Source organism: Centroberyx gerrardi, chromosome 19 (genome assembly GCF_048128805.1).
Source record: "Centroberyx gerrardi isolate f3 chromosome 19, fCenGer3.hap1.cur.20231027, whole genome shotgun sequence".
NCBI classification, from domain to species: Eukaryota; Metazoa; Chordata; class Actinopteri; order Beryciformes; family Berycidae; genus Centroberyx; species Centroberyx gerrardi.
The window spans coordinates 3,019,750-3,032,746 of record NC_136015.1 but is presented as its reverse complement, the minus strand read 5'-3'; the positions used below and the strand labels follow the sequence as shown (position 1 = coordinate 3,032,746).

The following is a 12,997-nucleotide window of genomic DNA, read 5'->3' as shown; positions in this document are numbered from 1 at the left end:
CTATCTTCATATAACTTATATCAGTTTGATACTACTTACTATGATATATGCTATGAATTTATGTCATGAACAAGTGAAAGGTGAGTAAACTGAGTTGAGCTGGGGTTATCCTCCACTACATCACTGCTTATATTCATTCATTCATTCATACCTCATTTTTCCATTTTATTTTGAGTTACCTCATCATTTGTCCCTTCATTTCTTTTTTTTTTCTTTCCCTTTCCCTTTCCCTTCCCTTCCATCTCATCCTCGCCGGTCAGTTTTTGCGGTTGTTGCCTTTGCTGCAAGTCGAGCCCCAAGTCGTCCACAGATGGGATTTACTGGATGGACCGTAATAGCCACACAGTGCCTTACACCTGCCCCGACTGCCAGAAACTAGAGCAAGAGGAGTTACAGCGGCAAACCCTACTCAAAGAACGAGCAGACACACAACAGCAATACGAACCGCAGCTTCAACAGCTACCGCCGCAACAACAACAACAACAACAACAACAACAACAACAACAACAACAACAACAACAGCAGCAGCAGCAGCAGCACTCACTGCCGCCCCCGTCACCCCCACCACATCATTTTGAAACCCTCATCACTTAGTTATGGCCTTACCGTGGCCTTTAGGGTCTCTCAAACCCCTATCATGCACTCCATCCATACGTGCCCAAACTCCTTACAAGTGCCTGTCCAGTCAGCTAAGTGGATCAGTCTCCGGAGGTGAGCAGCCCAGTTTTCATGGACCAGACCAGATGACAGGGCAGTTGTGTAGTCTTCAATTAGGGTTCGACCGATATGGGTTTCTGAAGGCTAATGCTGATATCTTTGTATTGAAGCTACTACTACTGCTACTACTACTATTGTTGCTACAACTACTACTACTATAGTAGATCCATATATCGGTCTAACCCTACTCTAGAACGGCAGTAGTGAAACTTTAGTTCAGATGTGGGCTGACAGTAGCTACAGTAGCTGGGTATGAGTTTCATTCCAAAACTCTATATATCTCCATTTTGGGGGACATTAAGGAAGAAATGTTACCTGAAATTTGTCTCTAATACTTCAAAAATATAAGATGATTGTATCCTCAACAATGTTGCTATTTTCTAGACAAAGGTTTTAGCGAATAGATGCTTTGACTTTTCTTTCTTTATCATGTGTTTGTATGAGGAGATTTATTGTAATACCAGCAGTCATTTCATCAGAGTAGCGATTTTTTTTTTACTTTTCCAGATGATGGATATCTCATTTTTAGAATGAAACTCTTTATGTGATCATCCTGAAGAGGAGTTTAAAGTACAGTACAGTGATGGACAACCACTGTAGCTTCCTCCCTCTGGACAATGCTGCCCTCTAGTGGTCAGATTGAGGATCGACTTCATCCACATCTCATCCACATCTCCCCCATTTCTGTATGGAATCATTTATCCCAAAATAGTGTTGTACAATACTGTCACAGTCCTTCATTCTCATTTTATTTTTTTATGTGATATCTGTTGACATTTGTTGAGTTTGTTTGTGTCATGTTGCTAACTGTGTGCACTGTTTCTGTGTGTCATACTGTAGTTTTCATTGAGGTGAGTGGGAATTGCTTAAGGCTTGAAGCTGCTTTAACTCTGTCCTCTCAAGCCTCTACGCCTACAGTGTAAGAGCTGTCAAAAGTTGAGGATTTTGCATCACTGATAGTGTGTCTGGGCAAGAGTTACTTACACTGTTGTAGTGTTTTCCTTCAAAGTTAAGAAAGATAATTAGTTAATTTGTTCTAAACCCTTCTACTGCATGCCTATATTGACTACTAAGTGCATGGCGTTCAGCACAGAGATGCATGGGACTCTAACTATAAGGCAACAGACAAGTCGGGACTGTGGAAACATCCTGGCTCGGCTTCAACAGCACTTGTTGTATTGATAGGAAAAAGTAAATCTAAGGGTAAACGGTTACAATCAAATCAAATCTAATATTCTTCCAATGTTCTGTTTTCCCCCCTCTAGTAAAAAGCCAAAGAAACCCCAGCGACGACAGATGAACAACAGACTGAAGCCGCTGACCCTGGCCTATGATGGTGATGCCGACATGTAGAAGTCCTCCTGGTTCCAACAGCGCTAACCCTACACACAGTCATCCTACCGCGGGATAGACGGGTTACCACGGAAACCCCTTGATGTCAGGCTGCCAGTGGGCGTGACTCAACCAACATCCGCATCCCCTGGGAAGATTACAGACTGATTTCAATGGAAAGAGCAACCTCAACGAGCAAAAAACACTAAGGAACCCAAACTGAATCCATGTCCATCGGTCACCTAGAAGTTTCCTTCCTCTTTTTTTTTTTATTTCCATTTTCAATACTTTGTTTCACAAGAGCCTTCATGAATTCTTTATCTTCTTATGGAAGTCTTGCCTTTGCTTCTCTGCCATTTACTCTCAGTAAAGTCAAAACGAAGGTTGTTGGAGAGGGTCGCCCGAAAACACAATGATTTTTGCTCCAAGAAGCGCAAATCTCAAGTCGTCATCTCTTTATTTATTTTGTGGGATCATCTGTGAAGGACACTTGCCATTCTTTGTCCCATCGAAGCCGCTCTGTGTTGTTCTGGACTGGATCCGTTTTCCAAGAAAAGCTAAAACCAGAGTACAAAAGTGTAACGAGTCTCAGCGCCGCCATCACTTTTGCCTGCCTCTCCCCCCTCCGTTTTTCAGGCATATTTTTGCACTATATTAGTGCAGCATGATATGTACTTATGTCTAGCTTCGCCATAGGAAACTGCCTCTCTCAATACAAGATGGTGTACAGTCTTGTGCTAGAAATGTAAAAAAAAAAAAAAAAAGTAGACTTTTTTGCAAACAGAACTCACCAACGTTTGTTAATATTTTTCTTCTATTACCTCTTGTATGTGATGCGATGGGACGCGATGTAAATATGAATTTTTCTCTGTGGTCTCCACTTTACCTTTGTAGTATGTACAGCTACAACATGTCCCAATCTCTGCCTAACTTCATTTTGTTCTCTAACGGTTTCTTCGACTGTGGCTTAATATTGCGCTTTTATTTTTGTAAATGGTTCGTACTCTTCCTCATCGACTCAAGCGAACGCTGCAGGAAATACATGAAAACGCATCGCATTACCCTATTGCTATAATGTGGGAAGCAGGGAAGACGAAACTAAATCTTAACATGAAGGGTCAATTGAATCAAAGTAAGAACGTACACATAGCGAGTCTGAATCTCGACTATTTTGATTTCCATAGGTCTTCAATGGCGAGTGATGTCATGTCTGTCTCATTTCCACTGCTCTGTCTCTACTAACTACTAACTACTAACTCAAATCCTCACAACAGTTGTATGCAGTAGTACATCAGACCTTCATGTTTGAAAGACACTAAACAAGTTCACTTTGATCCCTCAGAGACGCTTTTCTCTCTATGCCTTCTCTCTCTATGCTTTGATTTGGATGAGTCTTAGGTAGCATTAGACCAGTATAGAATTTTGCCAATATTGGTCTATTATTATAACAGATATTGGCCAGTCAGTTCCATCCATCTCTGATATGATGGAGGTTCCTCCCTGACCACAGCTCGAAAACCTGAAATGAAATTCTAATTTCTTTACACATTTTCTTTTATGTTTTTCTAAATCAGTTCTTCATTTAAAGGCCTAATGTATAACAGAGTTTCCCGACCATTGAATAGGTGTGGTGGGTCACTCTGCCTTAAAGAGCTGCTAACTCAAAACGAATTTCATTAGTCTAGGTTTCAATGGAGAGTTTTAGTGTCCCATGATGGTCTAAATGCTGTTTCAGAGGCTTCTCCACCCCAGTCCCAGGATGAAAAGCTAGATAAAAAATATATGAAAGGGTGATTTTGATGATGGAGGAACATACATTAATGGTAAGAGGTTTGTAGCGCTTCTTTCTGATGATAAACTGACATCATCTGCAGTTGTCTCCGGCCTCAGTCTGAATATAAGTCACTGCATATGCAAGTTATTAGCCGAGAGGCAGCTGCTTATGCATCAAGTGGTTCGAAAACACAGTATGATCAAAAGCTGTCAGATGTAAAGTAAAAGTTCATCCGCCCAAAGTGAACAGTGTATTATTTATGAGTATGGAGACATCATATCATTGCCAGAGATTGGTGATTTACTATTCTGTGGAGTTTGTTGCTAGTAAGTTAAAGGAATGTTTAATTTATGTTTCTTGGAATATGAGTTGTAAATAAAGTGCAAAATATTTCTTTTTTATTTATTATTTATGTACCATAATATTATGTTCTCTTTTTTATTGCACAAGCTGTTAAGCAAAAACTTAAAAAAAAAAAACGACAACAAAAAAACAAAACTGGAAGCGTGAATGTGGGTGTGTTTACAGCGATATTGATTACCTTGTGAAAAACAAAAAGTCGCTGATGAACTCTGTCCTTTTCCTACTGTTTGTTTATATGTATTTGACTAATTGCTGATAATAAACAAGGGGAATATTTGAACTTGCCCGCTTATTTATTGAAGTTTTGTTATATCATGCAGTGAAATTAAACTGACATAAAACAGAGATTGTCCCATTGGTCAACTTTGCAGTTCAGTGAAGAATACAGACACCAAAATCATCCATGTCTCCCCGGTAGATCATTGGCTCCATGCTAACACTTTAGCATACGCTGTGTTGAGTGATAGTAGGCTCCATGCTAACACTTTAGCATACGCTGTGTTGAGTGATAGTAGGCTCCATGCTAACACTTTAGCATCACTGTGTTGAGTGATAGTAGGCTCCATGCTAACACTTTAGCATACGCTGTGTTGAGTGATAGTAGGCTCCATGCTAACACTTTAGCATCACTGTGTTGAGTGATAGTAGGCTCCATGCTAACACTTTAGCATCACTGTGTTGAGTGATAGTAGGCCAGTAGCATTATATCAATAGTAAGAAAATGAGAACTTGTAGCACCTCTAAAGCTAAATGGTAAGCAGACCAATCTTAAATATTATGCAGATAAGTCTGTACGTTTTGAAGGATATTGGTGGTTGTGGAGGTTGTGTTTGAACTAGCAGGGAATACTTTCCCTGTTTCCACAGGGAGTGAAGGTCATGGACGATGGAAGACTGTACAGCTCAAAATCAGACGAATGTGTGGTTGCTCACCTGAAAGTTCCAAAAAAATAAACCGGCTACATCAGCTATATTGAGTTAATGACATTGAATTTTTTTAAATGTATGATTCTACAGAGCATATAATGAAAACCACTAACAACTTTTTATTACTAAAAGGTCAGTCTTCTTGGTACGTGGAGCGCCAGAGCCACTGATCTACCGGGGACACATGGATAATTTTGGTGTCTATGTTCTCATCACTTAAGGAGCTGTGGAAGTATCATGTGTTTACCAGCTGCGAGTCTGAGTTTACTCAGATGGTGAAAACCAAAAGTGGAAGCAGTAAGATGTTTCCATGCCACAGTAACCTGTTCATCAGGCATCTTAACCTGGTTTCCCATAATCAGAGTCTGAGCTTATCGAGTCTGACCCAGTTATGATATGCATCGAGCCAAAACCAGCACAGTTGAGTTAAAGGTTAAGAAGGGAATCCTCAGTGCATGGAAAGGTAGCCAGTGAAGGTTCAGTGTTCTCCCCTCCTCCACCTACACTATCTAACAAATGAGTGTTGTCACCGTGCCAGAATAAATCCATACTACCAAGATACCACGGCAAGCAAGAAAATCCACAATGTCACAGAACCACATTGTAACAAGTTGTGTTTACACGTTGGCTTGACAGCTTTGTAGCAACTTTTTCACAGGGGTTTTAATGTTGGTTGGGTGAAATAGTTCCATATTTGGCTCCTGGAACCAGTTTGTTCAATCAGTTGAGGTGAACTGGAATCCAGTTCAACACGTGGAGTGTTTGATGCTGTCGTCATGGTTTCAGTTCTTTGACTCTGTTCCAACTGTGTCTCCTCCAATCCTTTTCCTTGTAATTATTCCAATCCACATGTTTATGCCCTCTAGAGGTGACGTCGTTTTTAAAATTCAGTATTGAATTCAATTTTTCACAACAGTATCAAAGGTAGTATCGCAATTCTGGTTATGGTGACAACACTGTAACAAATAGATTCCACTCTCATGCGTTTCTTTGTGTTAGTAAACCATGGTGTTGGATGTGAATGCCAATTGTGCAGTGATGCTATCATGCTTAAGCAAAGAAGTGAGGAGGAAAGACAGGGGCTTTGGATAAAATATTCCAGTTGAAATATATTTTCCAGCTATAAACAAATATCACAGCCAGTTTATGAGAATCAGACGGTAAAGAAAAACCTGTCTTTGTCTTCTTCTTCTCTCTTTCTCCCTGTCTCTCTGTCTCTCTCTCTCTCCCCCCGTCTCTCTGTCTCTCTCTCTCTCTGTCTCTCTCTCTCTCTCCCTCTCAATTCACTTCAATTCAATGAAGCTTTATTGGCATGAAGTTTTGATAAAACATGTTGCCAAAGCAGAAAGTCACTAACATAAACAATACAATTATAGAGAAATAAATAAAAATGATAATAATAATAATAATTAAAATAAATGTATATATATAAAAAAAAAAGGAAGCAATGTCCAGTATAATGAGAACTGTCAAATACATAACACATGTAAACATGTAACACAGGTAAATAAAAGGTAAGAAAACTCTCTCTCTTTCAATTTCAATTCACTGAGCTTTATTGGCATGAAGTACAGTTCAGTATATATTGCCAAAGCTTAGTGATCAATAATAATAACATTAAAAATCTATTTCTCTGTAACTCAATTCACTTCAATTCAATATGCTTTATTGGCATGAATGTCATAACAACAAAATTGCCAAAGCGTCTCAGAACAGTCAACTAAGAAGGATACAATTGATCTAACAACAAAGTAAACAGTGGATACATTACTGAATAAGATAGAATCAGTTCTGCTAGTAAATTAAACAGATGAATATTAAAAAATGTAGAAATCAAATAAGATACTGACTCTGTCTCTCTATCTCTCTCTGCCTGTCTCTCTTCCTTGGTTTGGTTGGGTTCTTGACGTTTACTGTGTCGTTGTCTACCAGTAAACACCTGAGCAATCATGAGTTCTCAGAAGAATTGTGAAGATACCAGAGGAAGAAAACGGAAGAAAAATGGTAAGCTGAAATCTCCAGAAGCCCCGAGAGGCAAGGGAGAAAAATAAATTGCGGTCAATGTCACAGAGTATGAGTTAGTATCTCGTACGTACGAAATGTTAAATGCTGAGTGCTAAATGTTAGCCAAATATTTAAACATTTATAATGAGCTCTGTCCGTTAAATCTTTTGGGAACGTGCATTTACGCAGCACTTGCCTTTCTCCTCTCCTCTCTAATTCTTCCGACCCACAGTCAACACACTCACGGGATTCCTCTGAAGCGGTTCCTTGCTTTGTCTGAAAAAAGTGTGTCTGACGAGTAGGCCTAGCTGTCGATATTCATGTTTGAATATTCATATACAAGCACAATACTGTGCAATGAATCGTTCAGTTTATCCACGGATACAGGCTCTGGGAGAGACTCCAGCCCCTGTACCGGGATCTGGAGTGGAAGAGCTTTCGAAGTGGCTTTTCTTTATTCAGAGCAGAGATGAATGTAAAACAAAATTCGGCCTACTTAACTAAGATTTAAGCTAACTACCTTAACGGAATAAGTTGACTTTCTGTCTTAGACTGATCATTGTAGCATAACTGGGTGGAGGCCATGAATATAGATTTTCTCATAATTGCAGGTAGGGGAGGGCCGGGACGAAAGTATAGAGGGGACGGTTGCAACACGGACCTTTTCTCTTGTAACACGGAAGTCAGGAACTTGCCGTGAACACCACACAAGGTACATCCCGTCATTGAGTCCGCATCAAAAAATCAGCCCGATCCGATCACTTTTGCCAGAGTTACAGCAAAAACAATGATTTTTCACTTGGTAAGTAAAATATACAAAACGGAAGTGTTTTCTATTTGTTGAAGATTGTAAATGTATATCATCTGGTAGACCTATCCGTAGGCTAAGTATCAGTGAAGGTTTCATTTATCATGCGAGCCTATCTTTGGTGCTAGCCAGGGTAAAGTTGACGGAGACAGGGGAGGGACGAAAGTATCGCGGTGATACTTTTGTCCCGCTATTATTAAAGATGTATTTCTTTGCTCTTTATGTTTGCAGGAAATGCCCAGGGTTAGGGTGAGGAAGACCAGCAGACCTGAAAACAAACAACAAAAACACATCACAAAAAACAATGAATAAATGTTTGTGCACCATCCATTGTTCAAGGCTACTTTGTATTATTTTTAATGTAGGCTGATGTTCTAAACAAGTGACTGAATGAAAATGCCCTTGATCAGTTTTACTTAATTGATTGCCTTTGTGTCTATACAACTGACATTAATTGGTTAATGGTAAAAAAAAAAGTTATCTAGAATAACTTGCCTTGAGTGAAGCCTTACTGGTCCATTTATTTAATTGATTATCTTTGTGTCTAGGCCTATATCCTAGGCTACAACTGACATTGATAGGATAATGGGCCCTTATCACTGCAGACATTTTGACTTGTCATAAATGGGTTGACACAGGTGTAACCATTAAAGAATAATTAACTTTTCATTATTCTATAGGTTACACCTGTTTACCCCTCTATGACAAGTCAAAATGTCTTGTGGAAAGGGTCTATGCTAAAAGAAAAAACGTTATCTGAAACAACTTACCTCGAGTGAAGTTGCTGGTTGGTTTGCTTCGACTGTCCTTGCTGTTAATGAAAAAGAGGAACGCGCATGATTTGGAGATGGAGTGCACCTACGTGATCATGCACTAAGGTGAGTTTGACGCATTGGACCAATTTCATACAATTGCGACATTTAACAATATAAATTGATTTGAGAGTAACATGGTCATTTGCTTGGAGGACTAACTGAAGCATTAATGAGCGTTATATGCCAGAAATATTAAGTACTTACTTGTTTTGTGGTCGATTTATCCAACCGGTACTTTCGTCCCGCGCCTGTGCTTCTTTCGTCCCGACAGAGAGGGGCGAAAGTAACAATGCGTAACGTCAATTTCCGGCCTGATTGCGTCCGACTCGTTTATCCAAAATTTAAAAAAATGGTTGGTATTGGTAGAGGACATGTGTATGTTGTTCACAATAAAATATGGTTACTATAAATAAATGCATCTCTGTGCAAAGAGGGAAATACAAAAAAGTTATGCTTTCGTCCCGGCTCTCCCCTACATTATACAGACGAAAAGACATCAGTAATAATCTTTAATATTTATAAAAACATCTCTATAACGAAAACCAGGAATTGGCATATCAAAAATGAATCTGTATGCTGGCGGGTGTGGTGCATGCTTAACATAAAAAAAGACACCAAGGTCATAGAAAAAATGTAAGCTACTGGTTTTATTTTACTCAATTACCAGTTTAAATCTGATCGATACAAGTTATATAAGAGATAAGATATACAAGTCGATACAATGGCACATGATGATGATTGGTGTTTATGGCCATGTTTATTGAACCTGCTTTGGACATAAACACCAATCATCATCACGTGCCAGAAAAATCAGACGCTGACCCATATAGCTTGACCATTTTAATACCAATATTTTGGTGTATTGTTTCTATTACTGTAACACCAGAAAGGGCATGGGCTGGCATTGAGATTTTAAATTAAAATTTCTCAAACACTGGAGATGCTGTGGTCTCATCCTCTCATGACTTTATCCAAATATTTGGGCTTTAAAGGCCTGCGTTTTCACAATAAACAAAAATGACCCAAGTTACCAGAACCCACGTCAAGTCAAGTCTCAAGTCTTCTCTTCATGCATCAAGTCAAGCAATTAAAATTGTGACTCTAGTCCAAGTCATGTGACTCGAGTCCCTACCTCTGGTGTGGCCAAAACCTATAACCTACAATGACCGCAATTTTTTTCCCCTTGCCTCTCAGGGATTCCGCAGGAATCTCTGGAATGTCTGGCATTTTTACAATGTCCTATCACCTGAAAGCTAATTATATTTTCTTCATACTATTTCACAGGTGATCCACCAGAAAGGTATTTGCTGTGCTAAATGCCAGAATCCTGGACTACCCTGCCTGTGCATCCTGGTCCGCAGCCCCTCTATCCAGCTGCCAGCGTTGCAGTCTACAGTGTAAATGAGTCAGATGGAAACCTCGTTTATGCAGGCCACATCCTCCAACCTGCCCCTGAGAAGCTTCCTACGCTGGCGATCCAGCCATTCAGGGCAGCAAGATGTGAGCCACAACAGAAGAAAAGGAAATGTCTCACCCAGCCGCCAAAAGAAAAAAGATTTGGGGTGAAGTACAAGAGACTGATGGAGAAGATCAAGGCTGAGGCTGAGGCTGAAGCAGCGGCAAAGTCAGCAGGCCAGAGCTACACCCTGGCAGGGCCTGCACCCGAGCACCCAGTCGCAGGTCTGTGGCGGTCAAGTCAATGGTATCGTTCATATGATGGCTGCACCCTGCAATCAGTCAGGCTTCAACACCTCGCTTCTACCCAACGGCCTGGAGCGCACGCTCACCACTCCAGTTGTAGGAGAAGCAGAAGCAGCAGCAAGGCTCTCCAAACTTTGCGGTGAGACCTTCGAGGGTCCGACCTACCTAGACCTCCCTCTTGCCCCGAGACAAACCAAACAAGAAGCGGGGTCACATCAAAGCTTCATGGACTTCCTAAACCTGCCACTTTCGGACACAGCCATGGATGAGTTTTTCTCTCCAGGACCTCTCAGTCATGTGGAAAGTGGTTTTGATGGCCAGTACACCACAGTGCCAGCGCTTCAGGAGGCTCAACTCGGTTCATGGAGGGAGGAAATGGAACCTGAGAGCCAGAGACAGACAGCAGACACTTCCCTGGAGATTCCCTGGAGAGGTTTCCTGACGTGTTAGTCCTCAGCTACTGTGACGGATATTTTGAACGTCAACAGTTGAAACAGCAATCAAACGGTGCTGTTCTGAATAAATTGGAAGAAAAAAAATTGCTCTTAGAAAAGATGTCCAGAGTTTTGGGGATTTTGTCCCATTGGTCAATTTAGCTGTTAGTATTAGCATGGAGCCTACTATCACTCAACATAGAGTATGCTGAAGTGTTAGCATGGAGCCTAGTATCACTCAACATAGAGTATGCTAAATGGAGCACAGGAGTACTAATAATAATAATAACTTTATGAAATAGTACTTTTCAAAGCATAAGCTACAAAGTGCAGAAGGACAACGGTACTTAACAACAACAGTAAGTGCATTAACAAACAAGAGTGAAATACAATCAAAATATTAAAAAAAACATATATAAAGAATATGATCAAATAAGTAATAATAAATAAATAAATAAATGATCTACCGGGGGCACATGGGTGATTTTGGTGTCTATGTCCTCATCACTTAGAGGACAAGTTTACAGGACAGTCTACCAAAAACTTGGTGTATTCCTTTAAGATGTCATGTCAGTCCTGACTGAAGTTTAGAACTGCCTGTACTGTGTTCCAGTCATTGAATTTCAAAGTAGAAACAGACAAAAAAGTATATGACTCACAGGAAACTGACATGATATCCTGTCAAGCATGTGATTAATTATGCGAGATATCATTTGCAATCTTGAGTGTGTGTGTGTGTGTGTGTGTGTGTGTGTGTGTGTGTGTGTGTGTGTGTGTGTGTGCAGGGTTTCTAAACAGATTCCACCATCTGTTATGTAAGATTGCCAGTCATATTTTTTTGCTCAATTTAAGGTGATTTTTATTCATTTGCCCTCATGCCGATCACATGGCATCACCATCAAACTACAAATAGTCTCCAAGCAGCTCACTGTTTGCCTTTACTTCTACTTACAGTTGTGACTAAGTAAACCAGCATTATCCCAAAGGTCAAAGTAAATTTCCTGTCAACAAATGATTTCAATGTGTACCATTCAGTGAGCAGGGACAACATGTGATTGAAGTCTTGTTTGCATTCTTTAAGTAAGTCACTTTATTTATATAGCACCTTTCAAGAGCAGAGACATCACAAAGTGCTTCACAGAGGAAATAAAGTATAAACATAGATACAGACATAAAACACAATAAAAACAGACAAAAAACAATAAAAACAAAAGTAAATAGAAAATTACACAAAGGCAAGTTTAAACAAATGGGTCTTGAGCTGCTTTTTAAAGGTGTCCACAGTGTCCACAGATCTTAAGTCCAGAGGGAGAGAGTTCCAAAGTTTAGGAGCCACAACCTCAAAAGCACAGTCTCCTTTAGTTTTTAGCCTAGATCGGGGAACAACCAGCAAACCCTGATCAGAGGACCTTAGAGACCTGCTGGTGACATAGGGCTGCAGTAGATCTCTAATGTAGGCAGGTGTCTGACCATGCAGAGCTCTATAGGAGATCACAAGGACTTTGAATTGGATTCTGAATTTGATGGGGAGCCAGTGAAGAGCAATCAGAATCGGTGTCACATGAGACCTTTTGGAGGACCTGGTCAAGAGTTTAGCAGCAGACTCTACTCTGGGTATCTCTGGCTGACCCAGAGATACCCACCCACTGCCCAAGTCTCTCAACCAAGATACAGTGGTCCACAGTATCAAAAGCTGCACTGAGATCCAACAGCACCAACACTGAACATTCTCCTGCGTCACCATGCATCAAGATGTCATTCGAGACTCTGAGAAGAGCTGTTTCTGTTGAGTGCAACCAGCGGAAGCCAGACTGAAACTTATCAAAGATAAGGGGCAAGAGGAAGTTTTCATATGGTTAACCAAGTTAGTAAGATCTTGGAGTGTTATTGGAGAAAAACTCTCCAGGATTGTAGGCCAAGAGGAGCACGAGATAGAGGGGGAAGGTGAGGGGAAAATGTTCGATCTGATGTCATTAATCTTGCCCACAAAAAAGAAAGAAATTTGTTACATTCCTCACTTGAAAAAATCGGAACAGCAGGTGATGCAGGAGTAACAATATTACTAATAGTATCAAATAAAACTTTGGGATTTCGCCGATTGTTAGACACAAGATTAGAGAAGT

The 12,997-nt window shown here is 40.3% G+C and overlaps 1 protein-coding gene across 1 annotated transcript in view; it reads left to right on the top strand.

Annotated features, from left to right (window-relative positions):
• The window catches only part of thsd7aa (thrombospondin, type I, domain containing 7Aa), a 133,513-nt gene extending 131,443 nt beyond the window's left edge, over window positions 1–2,070 (top strand). Inside the window, exon 29 of the mRNA XM_071914965.1 lies at window positions 1,983–2,070. Within this exon, the coding sequence (XP_071771066.1) occupies window positions 1,983–2,070 (88 nt within the window). The remainder of the gene's footprint in view (window positions 1–1,982) is intronic.
• The last annotated feature ends 10,927 nt before the right edge of the window (window positions 2,071–12,997 follow it).